This window comes from Capra hircus, chromosome 29 (assembly GCF_001704415.2).
Source record: "Capra hircus breed San Clemente chromosome 29, ASM170441v1, whole genome shotgun sequence".
NCBI lineage: Eukaryota > Metazoa > Chordata > Mammalia > Artiodactyla > Bovidae > Capra > Capra hircus.
Window position 1 is genome coordinate 47,039,706 of NC_030836.1, and position 27,731 is coordinate 47,067,436.

General features: G+C 45.3%; 1 protein-coding gene across 8 annotated transcripts in view; it reads left to right on the plus strand.

Annotated features, from left to right (window-relative positions):
* The window catches only part of PPP6R3 (protein phosphatase 6 regulatory subunit 3), a 122,277-nt gene that overhangs the window by 66,769 nt on the left and 27,777 nt on the right, over nt 1-27,731 (plus strand). For 5 of the 8 annotated variants that reach the window (XM_018043013.1, XM_018043012.1, XM_018043015.1 and 2 more), the window contains 8 exons: nt 1,478-1,591; nt 9,789-9,918; nt 12,210-12,362; nt 14,197-14,346; nt 15,323-15,387; nt 17,787-17,902; nt 19,552-19,637; nt 25,607-25,693. In XM_018043013.1, coding sequence (XP_017898502.1) covers nt 1,478-1,591; nt 9,789-9,918; nt 12,210-12,362; nt 14,197-14,346; nt 15,323-15,387; nt 17,787-17,902; nt 19,552-19,637; nt 25,607-25,693 — 901 coding nt within the window. The remainder of the gene's footprint in view (nt 1-1,477; nt 1,592-9,788; nt 9,919-12,209; nt 12,363-14,196; nt 14,347-15,322; nt 15,388-17,786; nt 17,903-19,551; nt 19,638-25,606; nt 25,694-27,731) is intronic. The other 3 variants (XM_018043016.1, XM_018043017.1, XM_018043019.1) reach the window with 1 other exon arrangement.

Here is a 27,731-nt window from a genome sequence, read left to right on the forward strand (position 1 = left end):
ACATATGATTGACAGTTTAGCTTCAGTTTACTGCTACTGTTGTTCTTTTTAGTGACTTTGTTAGAACTTTTTTTAGTCTTCCTATGTATTGAGGCTCATTTCCATCTTTTGGCTGGGAAGGCCCTTCTCACTAGTTCTCTCGAGTAGCAAAACTTAAGAGATTGTCAGCTTCTGAGTAAAATGTCATCTTACCTGCCCCGTGTTAGTTATCCTTGTCATTGTGACTTATGTACTCCATACAGTACTAGTAATTATACTAGTATGAGGTTGAGCCATGTGAAGTTGCCATTCAAGTAGGTTAAAAAATGTGGGCTGTCAGTAATTTCATATGGTACATGATTGCGTTGTCTAATAAAAATACAATAAAAGTCGCATGTAATTAAAATTTTTCTAGTAGCCATATTAAAGTAAAAAAATAGGTGAAATTTTTATATATTCTAAAATAGCTACATATATATTTATAATTTATACAAAATATATATTTATATACATATATATTATTTATAGATACAAAAATATTTCAACATGTGTTTATTTAAAATTATTAATGAGATATTCTACATTCACTTCTGTGTACAAAGTTTGGGAAATCCAGCGTGTACTTTATACTCATATGGGTTCAGACTGGTACCTTCTGAGTGTTCCATGGTCACAGGTGCTGCTTGGTACCTCTCTCTGGGGTGAGGCTGCTATTTGAAGAATATATGGGTTTACTGTAAAAAGAAAAGCAGCCTGTTTTTCAGAGCTCAATTCCAAGTGTAATATTTATTCTGTAGACTGCTGTGTGTTGAGTGACTTTTACAGTACTGTTTAGAGGTCTTCTAAGCAGTTTGAGTGCTGGCTGGGAGTACTGGAAGACTGCTTCCTGCGAGGGGATCCTCTGAAGTTAGGTTAGATGCCAGTTTTGTTTGCTTCCCCCAGAGAGGAAGAGTTTATTCCCTGCTTGCCATCCTGACCTGGTGGAGGAGCTGGTGTTAGTATCCGTTGAGCCCACTGTACTGTGGGGAGACTGGTGTGTGTCAGGCGAGCGACAGGAACAACCAGCTGTCAGTCACAGTGCAAGAGAGATTGTGCTTCTTAATCCGCATGGGTCCTAAAAATTACTGAGAGCCTGGGAAGCAAGTTTTCCTTGAGAACATGTGTATAAATTTACCTAACAGGTTCCTATTGTATTTTACCTTAATTGTGACCTGTTTACATGCATAGGAGAGTGTCCTGGGGAGGGCTTGTGGAGAATACTTGATGTGTAGCAGTTCATTCAGATCCATTTCACTTCTGCCAAGTTACTTTGATTTATTTACCAGGTTTTAATTTTAGGGCAAAATGCAGCAATCGATATTCTCTTGTACCTGTTTTAGATCTTGGTTGATTAAGTACATTCTTATATAGTACTTGTATTACTGTGACCTTTTCTTCCGAAGTTGTTAGTGTTAAATAACATTACAGTTAGCACTTGACTGTTGATTTGTTTCCCTAGGCAAGAAATTATAGAGCAGCTTCTATCAAATATTTTCCACACGGAGAAAAATGAATCGGCCATAGTCAGTGCAATCCAGATATTGTTGACTTTACTTGAGACACGGCGACCAACGTAAGTTTTCCTTCTGTTTCATGAAATGAGTCATTTGGTTTTCCTTTTAGAATTTTTAAAAACTAAGAATTAAGTTAGTGGTTTATTACTACAGTATCATGCCCTTGAATTTCATTTGTTGAATATTTTTCTACTGTATGAATAGTTTTATATGAATGCAGTACATAGATATAGTTGAAAAAGATGCTTTAGTAAACACTATTGGCAACATTTGGATTCTTGTTATTTGAGTTTTTGTACTCATTACCAAAATACTACTATAATAAGTCAAACCCATGCAGAATGGCTCACATTCAGGAGAAGCTTATTTCTTGTTTGTGAAAATTGAGAATAGCTGTTCCGGTTGGTGTGCAGTTCTCCTCCAAGTGGCGATTCAGGGCTCTTCTGTCCTCTCTGCGCTAATTGAGGCTTCACATGTGAGGCACTGCAGTTCATTAGGCTGTTTAAAAATGGATGGACAGGTGGCTTGAGGCCTTAAGGAAAATTTTAGGTGTGTTTAAGAATCAGAAAGATAGTCTGTTTTTCCTATTTGTGTGCCTCTGGACAAGTCATTTAATATTTGTCATATTCTTTACAGTTTTATACCTAAAGCTGATTTACTTATTGTCAGAGTTTTCCAGATTGTTTCCTGAGAATGAGAATTTGAAGAGGTAGGCATATATTCGTGTTCCAGGAGCGTGTGGTTTAGCGATTAGGATTTGTCTTTTCCTCTTCACCATTGGGTCCATCCTGTGAAGCAGAGGCATGACGTGAAGGAGCAGCAAGGTCTGCTGTCCGCATAAGCGAATTTGGCGGCCCAGGACTTCTGGAGTTACGTTTAATGGTGTCATTTGGTTCCTAGCAAAACAGTAAACACAGCCGTATCAGCCCCTGCTTCCCAGCGTCTCCATCTCTATTCCCGTCGTCTTCATCTCTGGTTGCTTGATCGTGGAATGTCAGTGTGGCAGCAGTGCTTCAAGTGTATTGTAATCTTGGGATTGTATCTGCAGTTCTGACTTCCCTGTTAATTCCTAGTTTAAATAATGTAACCAGTAACTTACGGTATTAATCAGGTGGTACAGGAATGTTATCTTGCTACTCCTGGTGTAAGGCAGTTGCATCCTCTCTTAAAATCCTTTAAAAGCACATGAGCTGGCGCTGTGAGATTTATGTGGATGACTTTGGCTTGAGAACAGAAATGATACGACAGTAAAAGAAATGACAGAAGAAATTCCTGATCAGAAGGAACTTACCCCCAGACCACAAAGGGTGATCAGACACTAAGCAGGCTTAACTTTAAAGAGGGGCGGACGGAGGGGTGGTGGATGGCTAAAATCTTAGCCTTATCCTTAGGAGATTTCTGAGTCCCTAGGGTAAAGGGTAAATCTTAAAACTATTTGAACAAGAAAAAATGGGTTAACTACAAAGCAGATCAGATTGCCAGACATCTCATTTGTGAAGTTGCATAAACACCAACAGACAGAGGGCAGAATTGTGACCCTGAAATACTTTGATTGCTGTGTGAGGGCATGAGGCATTTTCAGTCATATGAGACCTCAGTGCTCCATCCGTTCCTGGGGTCAGTTACTTGAAGATGAACTTTATCAAAGTCAAACAGAAAAAGTAAGGTAGAGTAAAGAACTTAAGATAAAGAAATATATCGGTGAAAGTAATGATAAATGCAACAGGGATGTGAAAATTCCTGTGACTATTAGGAAAGACTTGAACAAGTCAGATGTTGAAAAAACACAGTAAATTCCAGATTATTTTAATAAAACTCAAGAAATATGGAGAGAAGGGGTAAGTTAGTGCACAGTGTAACTCTTATCTTCTACTGAGGAACTGAGGTATTTTCATATAGTCCATTTTTCAGCTTAAGAGGTGATGGTTCCGATATGTTTTTAATAAACAGAGAGTGATAGTAGGTTACTTAATGCCGTAAGTGCCCCAGGTGCAGGGAGAGCAAGGGTGCCCTGAGAACTGTGGACACGGGACTTTGCATTCACTTGTTAGCCCTGCTCAGGACATGCTGGCTGCTGTCTGTTAAGCCACTGGGCAAAGGGCAGCAACCCTGTAACCCTGAAGGCACAGGTGGGGGCTTACAGGTGGCGCTTGTGGTAAAGAGCCTGCTTGCTGCTGCAGAAGGCATAAGAAACGGGGGCTGATCCCCGGGTGGGGAAGATCCCCTGGAGGAGGGCACTCACACCCACTCTGGTACTCTTGCCTGGAGAATCCCATGGACAGAGGAGCTTGGCGGGCTACAGTCTATGGGCTCACAAAGAGTCGGAGATGACTGAAGCGACTTAGCATGCATGGGGACCATTGGCGGTGGGGGGAAGGGACCAGGAAAGAACCTCTATCCCGCAGGACAAGCAGGGACACATTTAGGCTGTTAGAGAGCCCCTGTCCCTGAAGTAAGGGTGGGTTCGCAGAGATGGCCCATTCCTGAGGCCCAGGGGCATTTCTGGTGCCTGAGGCTGAGCCAGAACAATAGTTCCTCCCACGCCTCCCCCGCTCCAGGCCACCGCACTGGAGCGGGTATAGTCGCTCCGGGCCACCACACTGGAGCGGGTATAGTCAAGTGCTGATGGAGGGGAGGCTGCGGCCTGGCGCAGGGAGCCCGTCAGCACGGGAGTGAGCTTGAAGGAGGAACTTCAGCTGAGGGCAGAGCAGACGCTGAGGAAGACCTGGCGGTCCAGCCGTAACTATAAATACAGAGTAAAGTGAGACAAGTTTGAGTCATGGTACACTGAGAAAAAACAGTCACAGCAACAGCAGAGCCCGAACCTAGCTCCGCTGCTGACTGTAAATTGATCCCCAAACTTCACACTAAAGACTTAGGGCAAGAGAGGTGTGTCCGCTGCAGACAAGTACTAGTTAAATCAGTTTCTGTTGTCTTACACAGCATGTCCACGTTTCAACCAAAAAATTGCAAGATGAAGAAGCCAAATAAAAAGAAGCTGACATGCTCTCAAGAGAAAAAGCAGTCAATAGAACTAGAGTCAAAAGTGTTGGAACTATCTGGTAGGGAATTTTACAAAAAACGGATTGATATGTTAAAGACTTGTGGGAAGAGTGAGCAGCAATCTGTGGACAGATGGAGAATTTTAGCAGAGCTATGGAAGATCATCTGGAAATGCTAGAAATGGAAAATATCTTTGGGCTCCTTTGTGAGCGTTGACATAGTTGAGGAGAGAGTCAGTGTAGGACGCTAGAAATTACCTACAGTGAAATATGAAGTTAGACCCAGGCGGCAGTCGCTTTGTGAGGTCCAGAAGCCATGATGTACCAGCAGAAACAAGTGCACCGTGTGCCCAGATCTTGGTTTCTAACCCTGCCCTCCAGTGAAGGAATCAGGGCTCTGGAGAAATGGCTGGTTCTACCACTGGGGTAAGACATACGTGAGATGAGTGTGGAGCGTCGCGTAGTGTAGAGACTAAGGACGTGCTCTACAAGGAAGACCCACAGGGATTTCCCTGGAGGTCCAATGGTTAAGACTCCGTGCTTCCAATACAGGGGACGCAGGTTTCATCCCTGGTCAGGGAACCAAGAACCCATGTGCAAGATGACTAAAAAAAAAGAGGAAAAAACCCACAGTAAGGGTTTGTGAGCAGGACACAGGAGGCAACTGAAAGAGCTGCCGTTAGCCAAGCTGGGACTGCCAGTACTTGCACAATAGAATAAAGCAGCACTGTATTATAACACGAAGCAGCTGCATGAAATAACTTAACCATGAATCCATACTGACACAAATAGATGGTGGAACGAATAAACGGGGAAGAAGAGACAGCTCTCGCGTGTGGCGGAATTCCAAGTAGTTCCTAACCCCATCTCTAGGAGGAAGAGCAAAACTCTGCACTCTTTGCTTGTAGCTGGCGCCTCATGACTTCCTTCTAGGAAGTGCACTGTGGAAGGACAGCTGCAACCAGCACTTCTCAGCCAGACGCGCAAAGTCAGCAGCCATTGTTGAGTTGCAGTGACGGTGCGTAATGAAAATGGCGTCTTACTTGTGTGGTCTTCCTCTCAAAAACCCACGGTCATGAGAGAAGTGCAAGACCAGGTCCCAGCTGAGGGACACTCTGTGGAGTGCCTGGCCAGGAAAGTTCGAGTAACTGTCAGAGCCAAGAGGAGGCGAAGGACAGAGGACTCTTGATGGTAAACATAGTGAGGCGTCCTGGATGGACTCCAGATAGAGACGCAACTTGAGGTGAACACACGGAAATCTGAGTGAAGTGTGGATTTTACGTGTGAGTATTGGTGAATAAATTTTGATAAATGTAAGATAATGATGGGGGAAATCGAGTATAGGTCATATGGGGACTCTAGTACTTTTGCAGTTTTTCTGTAAGTCTAAACTATTCTCAGAAACAGACATAACATTTAGACAGAAATCAGTAAGAAGCACAATGCTAGCAATTCACTGGACCTGACTGACAGCACCAAGTGCTGGCAGGCCCGCGAATCTGCAGGAGCTCTCATCCCTTGCTGGTGGAAACGCAAAATGCTGCAGCCACTTGGAAAGGCCGTCCAGCAATTGCTTACAAAACCAAACACACTCTCACCACACAGCCCCAGCAGTTATGTTCCTTGGTATTCACCCAAAGGAGTAGAAAACGTATGTTCACAAAAACCTACACGTGGTTGTTTAGCAGCTCTACCCACCCTTGCCACAACTTGGAAGCAGCTAAGATGTCTTCAGTAAGTGAGTGGATAAACAAACTATGGTTCATCCATACAGTGGAATATTATTCAGCCCTAAAGAGAAGGTGCCCTCCAGCCATGAAAAGACATGGAGAACCTTGAATGCAAGTGAAAAAGGGAAAGAAGTCAATCTGAAAAGGCTACATAACCTTCTGGAAAATGTCTCATTTTACTGTGGAGACAGTAAAAAGATCACTGATGACCAGAGGGTGGTGGTGGGGGCGAAGTGAACAGGTGGAGCTCAGGACCTTTAGAGTTGTGAAAATCCTCTGTGTAATATCTTAGTGCCCCATACAGGTCATTATTTGTCCAGACCCATGGAACGTACACCATCAGAAGCGCACCGTGCAGGACGCGGGCTCTGGGTGATGGGGATGTGTCAGCACAGTTCAGGGGTTGCAGTGAATGCTCTGGTGGAGGATGTTGGTAGTGGCGAGGCTGGGCATTTGTGAGGGCAGGGGGCAGATGGCCAGTCTGTACTTTGGCCTCCATTCTTTGAACTGAAAGCCACTGTATAAAAATAGTTTTTATAAAAATCAATGTAACTCGTATCAACAAACTGAAGAAGTAAAACCGTGTGACCATTTCATTAAAGCCTTTTATGATAAAACGTCTGCAAATAAGAAATACAAAGGAACTTGGGAACTGAGAAACAGAAAATCTTTGAGCGCCGTCATTCTTAGTGGTAGAGGCTGAAATCATAGCCCCTAAAATCAGGGGCCATGGCGAGAATATCCCCCTCACCAGTTCTTTTTGGGCTCATGCTGTTGGTCGTGAGGCAGGAAGGAAACCTAGGCATCCAGATTGGGGACTAGGAGGTGGACAGTGCGTTTTGGAGGCAGGGGCACCATTCAGCCCACTAAGCGTAGCTAAACCAGATATGCATAAACAACTAGCCGGCGCTGGCAACAGTGAAGCTGCACACGGCCCGCCGGGGATGGAGAGCCACGTGGCCTCCTTCTGCACGCACCTGGCAGTCTTTAAATAACGGACCTTTGTCATCTAGCCCTCTTAGATATCTACCCCCGAGAAGTGAAAACTACACAAACTCAGAAGTGAATGTTTGCGCGCGCTTTACTCGTAATCACCCAAAGCTGTGCGCAGGCAGAGTGTCTTCCCCTGGTGAGCGTGAGGGAGCCGCGGTGTGTCTGGGCACTAGCTTCAGCAGAGGAAGAAGAGCGCTGCCTGCCGGCGCCCCAGCAGCCGCCACAGCCTGCGCCTGTCCAAGTCTGAGTTCCACATTTAACATACCTCTGCTTGGAATGTCAGTGTGAGTTTTGTTTTGGATTTGGTGGGTTTTTACATACATTTTAAAGAACCAAAATGTGAGAAACACCGTGGATATTGACTGTTGTACCTGAGTCAAGGCAGGTAGATAAGTTTATGCTCACTAAGTATTTATTAGATGAACAGCTCAGTTGGTAAAAAGAATCTGCCAGCAATGCAGGAGACTGGGCTTCTGTCCCTGGGTTGGGAAGATCCCCTGCAGAAGGGAATGGCAACCTACTCTAGTATACTTGCCTGGAAAATCCCACGGACAGAGGAGCCTGCTAGGCTACAGACCGTGGGGTTGCAAGAGTCAGATACAACTTTGCCTCTGAACCACCACCAGTATTTATCAGATGAACAAATGAAACTTATGTGAATGAGTAAGGATTTTGAGTATAAGTTTTTGTATGGTATTTTCACACAAGTGGGGAAAAGCAGGTCGTAAATGTAGCTTAGAAAGCGACTCGCCACTTGGGGAAGAAATCCAGTGTCTATGCCTGTTTTGCATAAAAATAAATTCCAGATAAATGAAAAATACTAGAGGAAAAGCATACAGAAGCTCATAGGATATGACATTGTGAAGAAGTTTCAAAGTCTGGCTTCCTGGACAGAAATTGCAGTGAAGAATGCTATGTCTGGCCACATAAATTATTAAAACCCCTACACAGTAAAAAGCACTATAATCAAAGCAGAAGTCCTTTCCCCTGCCCACGCGCCCTTTGTGTAATTGCATTTCTGAACACTGTTATGTGTAGCTCTTGGAAATCACTTGCACGTGTGAAATGTTTTCAGATGGCTGTCGTAACGGTCCCTCCTCCAGGTGTCAGCTGTGCCGGGCTCTGCTCTCGGCCCTCGGTGCCAGCATGGCCCCCGACAGTCCTGGGGGCGCCGTTCTTTCCGTATCAGGACAAATAGCTGGTGAGCCAAGGGCCAGGATTCGGCGCAGGCCTTGCTCCAGCAGCTATGCTGTTGGCAGCGAGTTTGCACTGACACACCACTCCCGGGTTTATCTTTTAACCTGAACTGTGCACCCGCATTGTTACACCCCTCCCTTCTGTCCCCCAACTTTGAGAATCCCCGTGCTTCCTAACACTGATTTTATGAAGGCAATTTTGTCATTGTTTTCCTAAGAAAAAGGGTTTATAATGACTATAAGTGAAAGAAAGTGAAGTTGCTCAGTCGTGTCCGACTCTTTGTGACCCCATGGGCTGTAGTCTGCTAGGCTTCTCCATCCATGAGATTTTCCAGGCAAGAATACTGGAGTGGGTTGCCATTTCCTTCTCCAGGGAATCTTCCCGACCCAGGGATTGAACCCTGGTCTCCCGTGTTGTAGGCAGACGCTTTACTGCAAAGCCACGAGGGATGCTCCAAGCCACTTATAATGACTATAGATAGAGCTTTATACAGAACATTAATATACTCCTTTTAAAGAAGCGATATCGATGGATTAGTTGAGAGAATCCTAGAGCAATACAGGCCTATTTATTTTGGCTGCTTTGGGTCTTCATTGCTGCATGTGGCATGGAAGACAGGCTCTAGGGTGCCCAGGTTTGGTAGTTGTGGCACATGAGCTTAGTTGCCCCACAGCATGTGGGATCTTCCTGGACCAGGGATCGAAGCTGTGTCCCCTGCGTTGGCAGGCCGATTCTTAACCACTGGAGCACCGGGGAAATCCCAGGCCTGTTTATTATTAACAGTCATCCAGTGGTAGGCAAGGATGGTATGCGCTTTTGTTCAGGGGTCTCTGGTTGCTTTCCACATTTTCTGGTTAGAGACATGGTGTTAGTACAGTAGGTGCAAGGAGCTAGAAAGTTCAGAGAAAATGGGAGGAAATGGCATATAATTTCTCCCCTGACAGCATATGTTGGATTTCTGGTCATGTCAGCTGATCCCCATCAAGGTTTTATTATGTCCTCTTCCTATCCTTCCAGAAATTTTGATATAATTACATATATTCCATAGTCGTTTTGAATATCTCTGTACTCTGATGCGGGTTTCCCTGGTGGCTCAGTTGGTAAAGAACCTGCCTGCCGATGTGAGTCAGGAAGATCCCCTGGAGGAGGAGATGACAACCCACTCCAGTACTCTTGCTTGGAAAATCCCACGAATAGAGGAGCCTGTTGGACTGTAGTCGATGTGGTTGCAAGAGTCAGGCATGACCATGTGACTCAGCCACTACCACACGCTGTTACAGAGCACCTTGAATGGTTTGTTCTGAAATAATAAAATTAACTTGCTTTGTTTCAAGATTTGAAGGCCATATAGAGATCTGCCCACCAGGCATGAGTCATTCAGCTTGTTCGGTCAACAAGAGTGTTCTAGAAGCCATTCGAGGAAGACTTGGATCTTTTCACGAACTCCTGCTTGAGCCCCCCAAGGTAAGGCAGCTCTCTGAAGCATCATTGAACAGTTCCGTAGTTTGATTTCAGCTGTTAGAAGGTAGATGAACCTTCTGAGTTAAAGAACCGGCTGTGACCCACCCACCTTGTGCAAAGTATGTTAAAAGGGCCATTGTTTTCATTGCTTTTGAACTGGTTTTTAAATTGGCTTTTATCTGTATATAGTGTCTAAATTGATGAATGGAATAGAATTAAGTAAATTAAGTAAGATACTTACCTGCTTAGAAAACTCAGTTTTTTGTTCCTTTTTTTTTTCCTATAAATTCTGTGTATTTACATGCAAGTAAAATAGTTTTCTTCTAATAGCATGTTATTTTCACATCTTTGAGGTACACGCTAATCTTCAAGAAACTAATCTTGGAAGTTGTCTTACTCAAGAGTTGGAGCAGTGTAACTGCCTGATGGACAGATTGTCATTTAAGAAGTGGTGGGTTGATTATGACTTGGAGAGTTAGTTTTTCTGTCAGGGGCATCCGTGTGCTAATCCAGAAATGACTGTTTATTCAGGCAGCCACTGAAAACGCAGACGGTGAAGGTTTAGAAAAGCAGGGTGTCCGTGGCCCATAGCCTTTGTCACGGCTACCCCTGGGATTGCTGCAGACTGAGGCCGGGGGACGAGGCGCTCCCTTGTGGTGTCTCTGGGGTGGAAGACAGTTCCTTGAGAGTTCTGCCGCCCACGCTGGTTCCTTCACTTTGGTTTTTCCTCCTGTGTGCCTCACTGCATCCGGTATCTCAGGCTTACACAGTGCATCTCTGCGGCCTCTGCGGAGCGAGTTCCTGGGGATAGTGTGTGGTAGTGTCTCCCTTCTGCTCTAGGTGTTTCCAGTTGGTGGAGGGGGCGCAGAGAATAATTTATGTCCATTGTGCTTGGAGTCTGGTTCAGCTCCTAGATTGTCTCCTCACATGACCAGCGAGCAGGCAGTGGTCTGGGGCACAGGCTGGGGTGCTCAGGGCCTGCCGTGGAAAGGGCGCCTACTGATGTTGGCCGGTGGCGTCCTTCATGCCAGGCCTGGGGAGAAGGGCAGGAGAGCCAGGGAAGAAATAGGATTTGTTCAGGAGAAAAGAAGTGCAAGTCGGAGGAGGGGGAGGGCCTGAGAGAGGAGGAGGTGTGGCCGGGCGCCCCTGACCTGGGTCTCAGGTGTCCCTGTCTCCTTTCTCGGTTGACAGAAAAGCATCTCGTGTGGATTCTTACCCTGGTGCTCTTCTTGGGTTGATTCCAAAGTGAGACAGTGTTTTGTGTGGACTCTTCCCTGCTGGGGGCAGTGAGTTCAGCCCCTGACTGGCTTCACGGCACAGGGCAGCATGTGAGCAGGCCCATGCTCAGTAGCACTGTGCTGCAGGGAGTGGGGGGTGGCTCCCCTTTCCCCTGGGCCTGGAGGAGAGCAGACAGGGGTGCTGGGAAGCCCTGTTGGATGGGGACATGGAAAAGGACACCCTTTTCACTTTGTCATGGGTCTCCTGCCAAACTTCTAAAAGTTCTGAAATGTTCTGGGTCTATCTTCTGTGATTTCAAAGAATACAAACTCCCTTTTATGGATGAAAGCAGGTTTGAGGTTGATCCTGCTTCTAGGTTGTGACCCAGAGGCAGCTACTGAGTTTGCATTTTTACCCCGGTTTTGGCAGAGGTTGAGGACTGTGTTCCGAAACCACGTGTCACTTCTCTTAGTTTCTCAGCCTTCTGGTCAGGTTTGGAGTATTGCGCTTTTTCTTCATGGACTTGACAAGCTTTCTGCTTGTTTAGAATATTGAAGGCAGGGGGGTACTTGATTTCTTATAAAATCTGTAGTCTAGGGAAATTACCTATTTTTTTCTCTTATATTTACTTCATCATATCTTAAAGATATCAGTAGCAGTTTTGGATTTTTCTGCAGGTGTAGAATTTAGGCCAAGTTGTTTGTGGGCTTAGTTTAACTAGTGTAATATCTTAGTACATACTCCTGCACCGTTTGTTTATTGAACTGGTTTTTAATTTCTTTATTTGTTTATCTTTGGTTGTGCTGGGTCTTCATTGCTGCCTGCAGGTATTTCTCTAGTTGCGGCGAGTCGGGGCTGCCCTCTGGTTGCAGTGTGAGGGCTTCTGCCTGAGACAGCTCTTCTTCTTGTGGAGCATGGACCCCACAGCACGTGGGCTTAGTTGCCCCATGGCATGTGTGATCTTCTTGGACCAGGGATCAAACCTGTGTCCCCTGCGTTGGCAGGCGGATTCTTGAGCACTGGGCCAGTAGGGAAGTCCTGAACTGAATCTAATCAGAAAGCTTTTTCTTTCTCAGAAAAGCGTGATGAAGACTACGTGGGGCGTGCTGGACCCCCCCGTGGGGAACACCCGACTGAGTGTGGTTAGGTTGGTATCCAGCCTCCTCCAGACAAATACCAGCAGCATCAACGGGGACCTCATGGAGCTGAATAGCATTGGGGTCATACTGGTAAGATGTCCCTGAATGATGTCTTCACTTGCCCTTGAGCTTTTATAAATAAGATCGCTGATTGTAGAACCTCATAAACTCACAGTATGTGTCAGTGACTTTTCTTGGTCTGAGTGCAAACAGTCTTGCCCTTGAGGTTATCATCAGTTTTGAGTGCTTTTAATTTTTCAGTAGTGATTTATTGTTGCTCTGCATAGAGATCTGTGCCTGCGTTATAGAGAATTTCTGGGACAGTTAAGACACAGACATTTCCCTCCGAAAGCTTGGTCTCCCGTGGAGGCAGGAGTGAGTGCAGTCACTTTCTTTGGGGGGTTGTGTGAGCCATAAGTGGCTGCTGCCCGCAGCACTGTTTTCCTTCATAATGCTTGTCTTCAGGGGACAGGCTTTTGTCTTTTTTGCACTGAGAGAGAGCTGTAGAGGGTATTAAGACCGTCTTATCTGGACTTCCTGTACTCCTGAGGTCCCCAGCTCCGAGGCCTGTGCTTGGGATCCACGGGCCTGGCCTGGGGCCCCTGCCGGCTCTGACCTGTCTGCCATAGCACAGGCGGTTCCCAGGGTGGTCACACGGTGCCCCAGGGGAATTTGGCATGCGTTTCAGAGGAGGGCCTGGTATTTGCTCTTCACATGAGAGACATCAAGTGGGCACTTCATATACATTTCTCCTATGATCATGGGTATAAAACTGTTTTTTTTTCAGATCATGCCCAGAGTACAGCTAGTAAGTGGTGGAGCCAAGATTTGAATTCACATCCACGTTGAAACCCGTGCCTGCTCTATCCGCCATGCCATTGCACTTTGTGGCATCGCTGAGCTACGTCAGCTGTGTTCCAGCCTGACGTGTTAGTGGCACAGCGGTAGAAGGCACGGAGAGCAGGGCCCCCTGGAGAGGAAGGAGCGCCACAGGCTCACACTTTGTGTGGTAGCATAGCCCTTGCCCCCTGTGGACAGAGTCTCTGCCTCACCCTCTGACAGGAACATAACTTCCCACGCCTGTCTTTGGGAGTCTCCTTGAAGTCATCAATTACTAGTCTTTAATCTTACTACTAATAAGTGTACAGCTATTGTTAATTCATTCTGTTGTTAATATTAGAGCTACTTTTGAGTGCTAAATTTGATAAGACTTCTAAATGGATCATTAATCATTACTTTTTCATTTTGAGATTGGATAACCAGACTCAGAGATATCCTGAAGACACTGCAGCTGTGCGTTTTGTGCTTTTAGGAGCTGTTTTCTTTTCTGCTCCCTTTGCCTTTTCTGGGTAATCTGGAAAACCCTTGCACCTCCCGGAGCTCCACACACCACCTCCTGCCATACTGTCTTGTTTTGCTCCGTCTGCTGATAGTTCCACGAGTTTCGAGCGCTCGAGTGGTTATTTTTTTAAGGTGTGAGCGCCTTGACATTGGAGACCGTATCTTGCAACTAGTACTGGGCACTGCTCAGGAGTCATCAGTGAACATTTTGTTGAATCAAAATGAAATCTCATAAATTTCTTTGAAAATCATTGGAAATTTACTAAACTTAATATCTGTATTAGTGATACACTGTGAAAACAAAAAGATTTTCTCCAAGAAATTTATTGTCTTTACGTATTCATTGTTGGTCTCTATTAGATTCCTTGCAAATTCTGATGTGTTGAATGAGCAAATATAATGCTATTTAGTGTATGAAGGCGTTTTAAACTGCCTTTAGAAATAATGTATTCCTTTTAATTTGTTTTATTGTACCATGAGCACATCATTTGTTAATTGATTATTTGGTGAATGTATTGAAGTAGTGGCTGAAAGATTGAGGTGACAGTGAAAGAAAGCGTTGCTTTTCCTTTTTTTTTTGTAGGACATGTTCTTCAAATACACGTGGAATAACTTTTTACATACACAAGTGGAAATTTGCATTGCACTGATTCTTGCAAGTCCTTTTGAAAACACAGAAAATAGCACAATTACTGATCAAGACTCTGCTGGTGACAACTTGTTATTGAAACATGTAAGCTTACTTGGTGTCTTTTTCTGCCACTCTTGGTTATAGTAGTTTTCTACTTGAGTTATGAAGTGAATTGAAGTCTAAGGGTAGGAGGTGAGATTTCAGAATCTAAGGATTTAACTGTCTTATTTCGATTGTACTTTTAACCAGTGATTCTATAAATCATATCCTAGGCAATTCACCATTAGATGAACTTTTTGAAAAAGTTTCAGTAAACTCAATAGATTGGAAGATTTAGAAACCTTTTGGAAATTAAAAAACAATACAAATTTAAGTAACATTGAACAGTTATTTGGCTTGCCTGAGTTTCCATTTTTGGTGCTGAATCTGTGACTGAAAGTGGGAGAGGTGAGTCCTCTGCCGTGTCAGCACGCGTCTTCCGGGGGTCTGTTGTCTCCTGTTAAATATGAGGTGGTGATTTTACCGAGTCCGTCTTCAGGTGTCTTCTTGCTCTGCAGTTCTGTGACTGTAGACATTCTCTCGCTCATGCTATGTCACCCCCAAACCTTGAAGATGGGCAAGGCTAGCCTGGAGTGACCAAGTAGATGGGGAAGACAAATGACATCTGAATGAGACTGGCTTTGCACATTCTGATAAAGTAGCCCACAGCTCCGGTCATTGGCCAGCCACACCTGTTTTTAATAAGAATGTAATAATGTTAGTTCATGTAGAAGTAAGTGTTGCTCACATTTGAAAAGTACCAATATTGCTGTGGGTTGTGAACTAAATTTTTGCTGGGGCATGATTCCATTTCAGAATAAAATCTGGCTTTGCTTGAGGTCAGCTGCTCACTGGTAGCAGTTATTTTATCACATTGCATCTGATTTAGCCAATAATTCACAGCTGTTTAGCTTGCTGGGTTGTATGTATAAAGTGCTATGTATCACTTTTCTGTTTAACTAGAGTTCTGTTTCACTTTAAAATTTTGACACTGTGACATTTATGTCAATGTTAACCTGAAACATTCTTTTTTATTCAGCTCTTTCAAAAATGTCAGTTAATAGAACGAATACTTGACGCCTGGGAAATGAACGAGAAGAAACAGTGAGTATATTGCTCTCTGATAGGCGTTCAGGTTGGCTATTTGTGTTGGGCTGCGCTGGGTCTTGGCTGCCGCGCGAGCCTTTTTGCACTAGTTGCGGCGTGGGGCCCACCCTCCAGCCCCAGCACCTGGGCTTCTTACTGCCGCGGCTTCTCTTGTCCCAGAGCACAGGTTCTAGGCGCTCAGGTTTTAGTAGGTGTGGCTCTTGGACTCTGGAGCACAGGCTTAACAGCTGCCACTCCGAGACATGTGGGGTCTTCCTGGACCAGGGACCGAACCTGTGTGTCCTGTGTTGGCAGGCGGACTCCTCACCACTGAGCCTCCAGAGAAGCCGTGCTTTTTAATTTGAAGAAAATGTGCGCCCTTGCTCTAGACAGGGCACAGAGAATATAGTTACACGGTACAGGCCGCTTTACAGTTAGTTACAGATGGCTCTCTGGGGACTCCCAGACTATTTAATTGTTAACAGGTATTTTTCTAATAATTTACTTTTAGATCTCCCTGTCTTTCTACCTGTCTTGAGGGGAAACCGGGGGTTGGGAGTGCGCCCCTCCTCTGCTGCTGCGTTTGAAACTTGTTTCTTGGTGAATGGTGGTTTTTCTGAGAATGATGGGAAGGAGGAAGAGAATGACAAAGGCAAGTCCTCCGTGATGGTAATTAGCTCCTAGAGTCACTTTGTGCCTGGAGCTAGAGGAGGGTACAATTGCCTAGTATTTCCTTTTATAGAAAATTTCCGTTAGCTGATTGGCGCAATTACTTGCGGTATTTGTTGCTGCCTGTGAGTGGCTTTGTTACCCCCTAGCAGTGTTGTCTGGGATGAGCATTCCCCTCTAATGCCCAAGGAGCTTTTATGCCTTCCCATAGATTCTGCAGCAGGGGGTGTGTTTGGGAAACACTCTCAAGGCATTCTTGTGTTTGCTTTTAAGTCAGATTTATGTAAGCATACATTTTGGGGTATACATTTCTTTTAAAAATCACTTACTAAAAACCGATAGGGCTTTGCTTTGATTCTTTGTGGAGAAAGATGGCTTGTAGTTGAGTGTGGCTGGGGCTCAGGTCCTCTCCTCCGAGGAGAACCCTTCTGTGGCCAGACTGACGTCTCTGGTCCATCTTCGCCTTCCTTGACTCCCTTCCTCTCTCTGCCTCCTTGTCTCACCAGTGCTCTGCTCCCCGTGAGCTCTAGCCTCTGAAATCCTGGCTAAGGTTATTTCTTCTTTCTTGGGGGGTCCTGAAAGAGCTTTTTAAGGTTTCCTTGAACAGGAAGCGTAAAGAACACTGGGAGCCTTGGGCCAAAAAGGTTGGAAATGGGTGTTTGTTTTCATTTGTGGAGGTGTGAGGGAATACAGCAGAGTTTGTAAGAATTTGCCCTGAATGAACATTCAGGTTCTTATTGTGAATCTTGCTGTGAAACGGAAAGAGGTCGCAGAGTTGGACATGACTGAGTGACCGAACAACGACGAGAGAGGCTCTTAGCAGCTCAGCTGAAGTCCGCCCTGGGCCTTCTGGCCTGCAGGCCTCCGTGGAACCTCTAAGCTTATTGCAGATACTTTTATTTTTGAGGCAGGCCTGTAAGCATTATATGGTTTTTTTCTCTGTAAAGTGGCTCCTGAAAGAGTCTCCTTTTAAGTAAAGATCTCTTCAGTTTCTTCCCTCCTGTCTGCATTCAAAAGTCTTCTGTTTCATAGAATTTAAAGTATTGACACTTTTTAAATATTCAGGTAGAGAGGTCACAGTGATGTGAGAAGTCTTAAGTGTAAAGATGGGTCGGTTGTGAAGAGTAGACTCTGGTGAGGGAAGGGGTGAGGAGTAACATGCATGTCTGTTCCCAGTGGTGTATGGGCCAAATGCAAGTTGACTGCCTCTCCTCTTGGCCAAGTCCTCGAATCAGCTAACATTTTAACTCAAGAAATGCCATTACTAGATAACTTTCTCTGGTAATTGATGAATATGATTGAAATTTAATATCATGTCTTAGCAAAGTGAACCAGTAGAAGTCTCACCTCAGTTCTCTACAGTTTATTTAGTCTGAAAAATAGTTTTACAGAAAGAGAGAAAGGAAAGTCACAGCCACAGAATCATCAGGTGCCAGTGAATGTTCAGGCTTTTGTTTTTAAAGATAATATGTGACTGAAGACGGTTGGTTTGAATACTTGAACAAAATTTGTCCTGTCTAGAGGGGCTGCAGTGTAATTTTTTTGAGTAGACTGTTTTCTGCCACACATTTCACTGCCCATCCCCGCCGCCCCCAGTCTAATAAGACTCCTTACCCTCCTCTCCTATCTGTTCTTGTCCTTGGTGGCTCGGATTTTAGAATGATTGCTTAACTCCACAGTAGTTACCCAGCTGCGTCGTCACCCCACCCTGTCAGGAGTCTGAACATCTGTCTTCTGCCCCCTGGCAGGGCCGAGGGAGGTCGGCGGCATGGCTACATGGGCCACCTGACGAGGATAGCCAACTGCATCGTGCACAGCACAGAGAAGGGCCCCAACAGCGCCTCGGTGCAGCAGCTCATCAGAGGTAACGGGGCCAGGGCTCGCAGCGTCGTTTCTGTTGGATTGGAGGAGTTAAGGGTAGGGTGGAAAGATTCATAGCTTTTTAAACAGCTGTCTAAGGAGTTCCTTCTGCTTCCACATTATCTGGAGATTTGAATGAGACTGTTGAGAATGTGTTTGAACAATATGACTCTTTGCTGTATCTCCGTTCTTAGTTCTGCAGTCCTTGTACTGAGTATCAGCAGGCTTGGCCGTGAACTGGAGTCACCCACTTTCGTCCTCTAAGGGCATGGCTCACAAGTGGCGAGCTTGAAGTACTCATAGGCTGACAGTGGAGCCTCGTGAGCTACAGTTAGTTACTCTTGATTTTTCTTTTTTCCTGAAGGCCCCCACATGGCCTGTGGATTTGAGTTCCTTTCACTAGCATATTAAGATACTTATCAGCATTTTTTTCTATCTATTACTAAAATGAGGGCTATTAGCCAATATCCTTAAAGACTCTTTCTGTACTAGCATTTGAATGTAATCAGCCCGAGGTTCCTTGAAAAAGCTGTGCGGATGCCTTTTACACTGGCTCCCCGGCCTTGAGTCCACCTCCTCCTGGATGAGAACATGAAGAACCCCGGGTGCTCCAGCGGGATTACTAGTCCTGTGACTCACTCCAAGGTCAAAATGTCTTAGCCTCGTGGTGCAGCGTTTGTTCAGTTGTTAGCTTGCTGAAAATCAGCTCCCAGTCTATCCTACTTCTCTCTTAAGAATGTTTGTGTTCAAGAGGCTGTTACCTATTGAATGTGCAGTAAAGGCATGATTGTGGCCCAGCGATGGAGAAAACTGGGGCTTGCCCACTGAGAATTTTGCTTCTTGAGAGAGAGATTAGCCGTATCATCACACTGTATGTCCTTAGCCGTACGCGTGAATTGGCCATGTCATGTGTGTGTTCTTTTAGAGCAGTCTTAGTTTTATGGTGGTTGCCTCCCAGATGTGTGTGTGAGGGTGTATGCACATATATTTAAACCAGAATTGTCAGACAACAACTTCAGTCTAGCAAGGGCTCCCAGATTGCAGCTGTAGTTTCATTTTCTCATAAAACTATTTGTGTTTCCTTTTCTTTAAATTTTCTGTAGAGGATAGATTTCATTATTGCACATGTATCCGTTTGTTGTCCTATGACACAAGTATTTAGAAAACATTATCTTTGAGGAACTTGAGAACCCACGCTGGGTTCCATGGGGCAGCCATGGGCTAAATGCCCTCAGAATTTCTCAAGAGAGCGAGCAGGAGGCAGTGTGTGCAGTGTTCCCTGGACACGCGTGGCTGTGGAGCAGGACCACTGTTACCCACACCTTTATAAAGAGTTCAGTGGAAACACTTACATTAATATATTCCAGGTTAAGTTTTTGCCAAAAGATCCTAAAAAAATTGTTAAATCCAGGTAACTGGTTAGGGCTCTTGGCATCAAGCATAGACCAGAGGCGGGGTGGGGGGGTTCCTGAAAGTCCTCAGGGTGCAGACTGAGCACGGCTCTAGAACCCTGAGCCTCCAGAGCCCGGCGCCCAGCCCGCAGGGCTTGCTCACCTCTGACGAGCCGCATGGTGGCGCCCTCTCGTGCCCCCTGTCTGTCTGTGTGTAAGTCGCTGTAGTGATGATGCTTTTTTCTTTTTCTCCCCTCTGAAGATCTTCCAGATGAAGTCAGGGAGCGATGGGAGACGTTCTGCACGAGTTCCTTGGGAGAAACTAACAAGAGGAACACGGTGGATCTAGTAGGTTCTACAAGATTACATTTCTGTGGTTGCGGTGCTCTGGGGCTTTGCCCACTTATTCAGAAGGATGTGAGGCACCTCTCTTCCACTTGTGCTGGTGATGGTGGACCAAGGGGCACGCTCGTGCCTCTCACCAGTGAACGAGGTTGCGTCCACAGTGCTTTGGCTCGTTTGTCCCGTCAGCTCCCAGTTCCAGCCTGGGGTGACGTAGGGGACACGCAGCCCTCAGCCCCGCTTCCTGCCACACCGCTGCACCTCCCTCGGCGCCTGCTCCCCGGGCTCCTCAGCTCAGCCCCAGCTGTCCTGCCACGTTCGTGTTGTTGCCTTACGCCTGGATAGCTCCGGGTGGTTAGAGAACCGAAATATTCCTGTGACTGGTTTCTACTTCTGCTTAGTTGAGTTTACCCTCATTAAAGACATTCCCAGTTGGGGGAAGTTCTGCAGATGACTTTGGAACCCCAGCTTTAACAGATTGGTACTTTGAGCCAGGGAACAATGGCATTGATAATATTTTTATAAATTATATTGGACTTTGGAATGTAGTCTTTGTTTTCTTTAAGACACTAAGTTTTAAGGTAAGTATTGATTTGGTTTTGAAGATGAGGGAAAGCGTTTCCTTTTGCAAGCATGTGCCACCTGATAACTGAGGTGGTAGCCTTGATTGTACATAGAAGGAGATGTGTCAGACGTTTCATTCTGTTTTTGAAATTCAGCAGCTGCAGTCTTGAATTTCTAATACATGGTAACTCCCTCGATTGTTGGGCAGTCAAGTGCCTGGCAGCCTTATCTGCTCAGAACAGAATTTAGAAATGAGGGTGGGGGTAGGAGGTGCTACAGAGCAGTGCCCGGGTCACCCTGTGTCACATGGCCTCAGGGGCCGGTCGCCTCCCCCTCTGTAGATCAACTGACAACTTTGGTTGTCTTTTAACAGACTCTTGACAGATTGGTGGCTTGGTAAGGTGGATATAGTGGGAGAATTATTAGGTACTAGAAGCTGAAAGAATTATGAAGAGGTAAGTTTAGAAAGGGAGCTGTGTGGGGCCTTTTAATTACAGCCGGTTTAGTGGCCCCTGTGTCTCGATGTTACAGCCCAGCAGAGGACGTGACATGCACTTGACAGCCCTGTGCTATCAAGGAAGGGTTAAGTAAGTTTTAATGAATGTATTACCCACTGTAGATTGGTTTTTTGTTTTTTTTCCCCCAGTCAAGTTGGTTAAAATTCTGGATGATCAGGGTGTTACTGCAGAGTATTAATTATACTTAAGCTGAACCTGTTAATTTAGAGGTCCCCATATTGAGTCCTTATTAAGAATGCAGGCAATGTGATCTTCTTGAAAGGGAGTTTTGACTTGTTTCTTGTTTATAGAGAAATAGTTAGGAGTATTAATTCTGATCTTGTTTGGGAAAATTTGGTAAAACTTGCCCTTTGATTAACTTCAAAGGTAGAAGTAAAAAATGCCAGGTAAACTTGCTATCAGGATTTTTAAAAACTTTGGCAATTCAAGTACATTTCTCTTGTCAGCGTGCGAAGAAGGACTGCGCTGCAGTCCAGATGATTCTCAGCCCTTTTGCGCTGTGCGGTCGGTCATCTAGTGTGTGGCTGTGTGTAATGTTGTAGATGGCCACACAGCACGGAATTAGTGCGCAGCTCCTTTGGGTCAGGGAAATGCAGACAGACACTTCCATCTAGACAGACATTTACATCTGTGTGGCACGAAGAGCTATCCTGGGCTCCGCGTGTCATGCTGGCGGAAGCCTGGTTCTCCTTTGCCTGCTGCGCTTGCTGCCGTAGCACTTTGGCTATGCAAATACTCCGCAGGAACACAAAAAGAGACATGGGTTTATGCAGCAGAAGTGGCCAGTAATAGAGCCCTGTTAGCATGGCTCATCTCTGTGTCTGCGTGGCCCCACCCTGTGATCTTGTTGTTGCCTGAGACTGTGTTGCTGCTCTCTCAGGACCTCTCACTTCTTTAGTTTCAGACACCCAAGACTAGCAGACCACCGCCAGTTAGTCTGAGTCCTTCAGTGGGGAATGCTACTTTGTGGTATTGGGTTGACCACAGAGTTTGTTGATAAGTGTTATGGCCAACCCTGTATTTTTAGGGATACGGGGGTTCCAAGTTTTTAAGGGTCCATTTACATTAACCCCAGGCCACCATGGAGACTTGAACTGTAGCTTCCAAACTCTTCATTTTTTGCCCAGAATGTTTCAGGCTGTGTCCCAGTAGGGATAGAGAGTTGCCTTCTTGCTGAGCTCTTTGAAGTGCTTCAACCTTGTGGCCCTGCATTGCCAAAGTAAATGCACAAGAGATGGACACGCTCTTACTGTCAATAAAACTCAGCACTTTAGCACCCAGAGACTGCGCTGCTTTGACTAAGCCCCCAAACTGATTTAGATACATTTAGAAAGCGCAGGAGACGTTTTTGTGCTGACTTTGGAGAACTGAGTTTGTTTCATTCTTTGCCTTCCTCTCCAGGGGCAAGGGTGTGTTTTTTAAATGTTGAGGTAGTTTATGAGATAGTTTATGGAGATTGTATAGAGTAATACAGAGCACACATTTGAATTGTTTGCAGGCCCAGTGGGTCAAGGCGGAACCTCTGAGGGTTTGCATTTCTGACCAGCCCGGGGTCATGTAGGTCCTGGGAGTCCACAGTGGGACCACGTGGAGCAAGAAGAGCCTGTGGCTTCTACTTTTCACTCAGATGTTACCAGTCAGGTCATACTTAAGATTGCTTAGCAACCTAATCAGCCAAGATGAAGAAAACTCTTACTTGCCTTTTCTTTTCACAACAGTTAATAAATCTGAAATTTAATCATGAAAGAAGGTAACATCTCAAAGGCTTTTTTTTTCTTTCATTACAGTATCAAGAGTATAGTTTACTCTTTTTGCATAAAACAAAAGCATTTTCGCTTATTTTAAAAAAAGTCTAGTTTGCTTAGAATACGTCTTGCTTGGCAAGAGTGTTCTTATCTCCTTATTACTTTCTTAAAAGTTAGAATTCTGTATTCTCCTTTAGTGATGTGTTCAGTTCAGTTGCTCAGTCATGTCCAACTCTTTGCGACCCCATGAATCGCAGCACTCCAGGCCTCCCTGTCCGTCACCAACTCTCGGAGTTCACTCAGACTCGCGTCCATCGAGTCAGTGATGCCATCCAGCCATCTCATCCTTGGTCATCCCCTTTTTCTCCTGCCCCCAATCCCTCCCAGCATCAAAGTCTTTTCCAGTGAGTCAGCTCTTTGCATGAGGTGGTGATGTATTGGTGTTCCTTAATTCATTAACTCGTTGAGTGGCTACTGTTTGCTGGACACTGTGGATGTTGCACTAGACAAGATTGGCAAAAATCCCTGCCTCAGTGGAGGTGGGTAATCAAAGGGGGAGGGTAAACGAGGGGAAGGGAGTTGGAGTGTTTTGGGCAGACGTGCATTTAAAATTAAGTGGTCTAGGGAAATGTCCTTGAGAATATTGGTGTAGAGGCTGAGGCAAGTGGGGGTAGAAGAGGGGGTGCAGAGGCCAGTAGGGTGCCCACATATTTATGTCAGAGCGTGGCAGAGAAGGAAACGGGGATCTCTTGCAGCTTCAAGGCACGCTCCTGGGGTTGTGATCTTAGTGAGATGAAAAGCCGTTGGGTTTGGAACTGAATGAAAAGTGCCATGATTTAATGTCAGTGGTTTTAAATCTGTCATGATTTAAAGGATCGTCATGGCTGCTGGCTTGAGGAATGACCTCGTGGGACTAGAGGTGCAGCAGAGAGACTGCTGGATGCAGTGTTCACCCAGATGAGAGAGAAACCCTCCCTAGGAGGTGATGATAGACTTGAGGAGAAGTGATGGGGTTTCAGGTTCTGCTTTGACAGTAAGGGTGAACACGTGTGGGTGGGACGGAAGAAGCAAGACAAGACCTCAGCTGGAAGAAGACGAATGAGGGAGGCATTTATTGAGCTGGAGCTGCTTCAGAGGGGTGTGTTCTGAATGTTTAGATCAGGGATAGAAGATTAACAAGTTAAATTGCATCTTTCAGCTCATTTTGTTAATAATGATTTCAGACTGCGTTACCCTGTAGATAGAATCAGAATCACCACGTCTCTCAACAGAATAATTGAGAAGGTGCACATGCTTTATGCCGTTATTATTAATAACTTTCTAAAATAGTAGTTTCTTTCTGGAGGAAAAGATTCCTTGAATTGCTTTGAGGATACTAGTTAAGGAGAAGATGGAAGGGGTCACAGTGTCTGGCACACAGTAGTTGCTTAAGTTTGAAAACAAGACTCTAGTTTCTTGTTTTCATTAATTCTTAGTTTGAAGCAAAAAGTATGAACAAGGATACGTTGTATTCTTATTGATCTTGAAACAGCAAGACCAGCCAGGAGTGGTGGACTCCTTTTTGGTTCTGTCCAGTTCTCCCGGCTTTCTTTTTGAATTGTCTTCTGTTTTTGTGCCCTACCCCCCGCCATGGGCTTAGTGTGATTCTTGTACTGACTTGTCAGCCACGTGGCCTGAAGCTCCTAAATCCACTGCAGCGGAGCCACTTGACCTGCTCTCAGTTGCAGTCACCCTGTAAGGTGCCAGCTGCCGTGACCAAGCAGTATTCCACCCCTCCCATCTGCACTCTGGCTGTGCCCTCATGGGCAAACTACCCACTTCACCACAGACACACACAGACAGACACACACACACACAGACACACACACACACACACACTCTTTTCCCGTCTACTTGCTAAAGGAATGGTTGATTCAGGCAGGCGGATCACAAATTCTGCTTTGATTTCATCAGGTCAAGTGCAAAATTCATGTGAATGTTTTGTTTGCACTTTAGGGAGGATGGAGAGGGAGTTAGTTGGAAACTGGCTTATTCACTTGGACTGTAGTATCTTCCTCAAAGATGTCCAGATAAAGAGAGATGAGATTAGTTTTATTCACACAGTGATTTACTCAGAATTCCATAAGCCACACCACATACAGACCCCTGTGGATTCCACTTGGGGCATCTTGAATCAGTGTTGGAACATCACAGAGCAAACCAGGTCAGTGTCTATGGCTGTAGGCTTCTGGGCACAGCTGCAAGGGCTGGCAGTTAACAGCCGCTGTTTCTCCCCTGAGGACAGAGCTCTCTGCCTAGAACACTGCTACAGGACAAGTCAAAAAATACAGTGTAAGTTACCTGAGAAGTACAGTGCTTGTTCTTAGAATTTTGCAGACTGTTCACATTGATTACTTGCTCTGTAGCAATTACCATTATTAGTGTGGTACTTAGTCATTTCTATTTGTTAATACATTTATGAATGAATCAATTAATGAAAATCACTTGCTGTGAATTGGTAAGCAGTTCCTGTTTATGCTTTTGCTTATTTAATTAATGTGAGTTAGTTTTAAGTTGTGAGGGGCAGGGATTACGTGTTAAGGGGCAGGCGGTCTGGGGTCTTGTAATGAGCAGGGGACTATTGACTCAAGTCATATTTAGCACTTACGAGCAGTGCTTTTCTTGGAATGAGCGAGACGTGCAAGAATTCAAAGTGAAATGGTTGTATTTAAACCCGAGCTTTTTAGTGGCTCATTAGTGATTGCTGGGACTGCAGTTTTACCCTTCAGGCTTGAAATAGTTAATTATTTTATATTTTATCTGAGCCATTGCTTCTTCCTTCGCTTTTTAAACATCTAATTGGAGATAATTATCAAAGTCACATATATGGAGTAACTCATCTCTCATATGCTTTGTGGTGTGGTTAATACTGGTATAGTAGCTGCAGGTGGGCAGCAGAAGGCTAGGCGGCTGAACCTCCTGATTGAGTGAAATGCTCCCTGGAATTATTGGGTGGATTTTATAGCTTAGCTCTTACTTGTTTTTGTTCATGCTATTGTTACACATTTGAGAGAAAAACTAAATGTGATTTTTTTTTCCATGAAAATGCTGATACAAATGTCCAAAATTTTTCTCTCTTAAATAGTTTTTTACATTTTTATGCATATAGGTTACAACCTGCCATATTCATTCATCCAGTGATGATGAAATTGACTTTAAAGAAACGGGTTTCTCACAGGATTCTTCTTTGCAGCAAGTGAGTCATGCCTAAAAGTTTTGTCTTTTGTTTTTATTTTAAATGCTTAGTTTAGTTGTCATTTATGAATCAGCTTTGGAGTCAGACATGCATTAGGGTGTATTTGGGGGCTACTTACTAGTTAGATCCAAGTGTTTAAAAGAGGAAGTGTTGGGTATGTGAGAGAAAGGTGCATGTTGATTATGTTTCCAGGGCATGTTTCTTTAGATCTGATAATGATGGTGAGTCGGGTAACTCTTCAGGAGATTTGAATAGTTCTGGATAGTTCAGTAAGCATGCGTCTCGGACATGCTCATTATGCAGAGATTCCTGCCATAGGGATTTGTGGAGAAGACTAAGAAGACTTGTTTAATGTCAGTGAAAGTAACTTACCCAATGTCCCTGAACCAAATGGCTTATAAGTTTCTGATATCTTCAGATTCTGTAGCATTCCCAGATTCATCCTGTCCCCATATTCCTCTTCATTTATCAGGTCCTGGTAATCTTTGTGGGGGTAAAAACAAGATATAAAAACAGGCGTACTGATATATCCTCCCTTGGTAGTTCCTGCGGAGGTGAGGATTGAATTCAGTGTCCCTTCTGAGTATCAGGTTTGGGAGCTCAACCTGGAAGCCCTTTTGGAAGGTACTAGCTCCTCATATGGAGAAGCTGCCCTTGGTCAGGACCAAGTCTTGCCTATCAGGTGATTTGGTATGCCAGTGGAATTAATGTGGTTACCTTCCCTGGCACTGAACGTTTTTCCCAATCCCAAAGCCCCTTTTACCAGGGCCAGGATGAAGTTTCTGATGACTCTGCAGGCCCTGCTTTTTGGTGTCCAGGTAGACTGACACACCCCAGTATAGGTTGAACTAAGCAGTCGTCTGAGTTTAATACTAAGGCATTTTAATGTGTACATGTTCAGGATGGGCCTGAGGTAGCATTTTGGCTTCTCTTGCTTCTTGGCACTGCCCCTGGAGACTAGCTTCCCGAGGTGAGGGGCAGGGTGCAGCCAGCCCGCAGGGGAGCTGTCCAGTGGGTGGGCCTCCTGGTCCGCTCACACGTTGGTCTGCTGTCTGGCAGCATTGGCCCCCTCAGAGGCCCGGCTGGCTTCCTGTGAGCCCTCGTGCCTTCAAGCGATCCTTCCCTGACCCTGGAGCACCTGGACAGTATAAAGTTGGTCCCCTCAACCTGCTCTGAGCCCCAATTACACATTGTTCCTCCTCTACAGAGAAGCTGAAGGGTGTGCAGTGTGCGTTTTCAGGGTGATTCTGATTTTGGTGAATAGCTTTTAAGAAAGAGAAGGCCCTGTTTTCGCAAATATTTGCAAATAAGTTAATGAACTCGGAGTTTGCGGTAGGTAGTTTAATCAAGCTGATGACCTTCTGGTGTCTGGAAAGTAAATTCCCTACCTCTCTCGAGATCCGGTTCCAGGGTCATAGATTTTCTGGGGAGAATTTTCAGACTGATGATGTGTGTATGAACCGATCTCAGTCAACAAAATGCCTCAATGACACCAGGCTCCTGTTCCTGTGGATTTTATCTGCTTTATGTAACCCTCAAAAGTAGGGAGAATAATTATTATTTTTTGATTGACAGCCTTCCAGTAAACTTTTTTTGCATATTGAAATTATAGACCAGTCTTGAATCATTTTGAAAATAGGAAACATACGCGAAAGCATCTTTTTCTGGATTCAGGAGTTCGCATCTAGGTTAATCTAGAATATCCATGCTGGCCTCCGTTATAACCGGATAGTTTCTGTGTGTCCCCTCGCTGCCCTCACTCACGTCTGAAGCCAGGTCTGGTGACGCTCGCGCACGGAGAGCCCAGGGCACGCCACTGAGCAAACCCGCTCCCAGCCTCGCTGCCCCTCCTGGTTCCCTCCCGCTGGTGGTGTTCTCCTTCCTCCTGCGGCTGCCCCTCTGGGGGAGGAGGCGGAGGTCTTCCTCATGTGCTGTCTGGAGGATTGGGGCCAGCTGCCGCAGGTGGGCACCACTCCTGCTGCCCGGGGGGACCTCCCAAGAGATTGACTCAATAAAGGACCGGAGCAGCCCCTGGCTT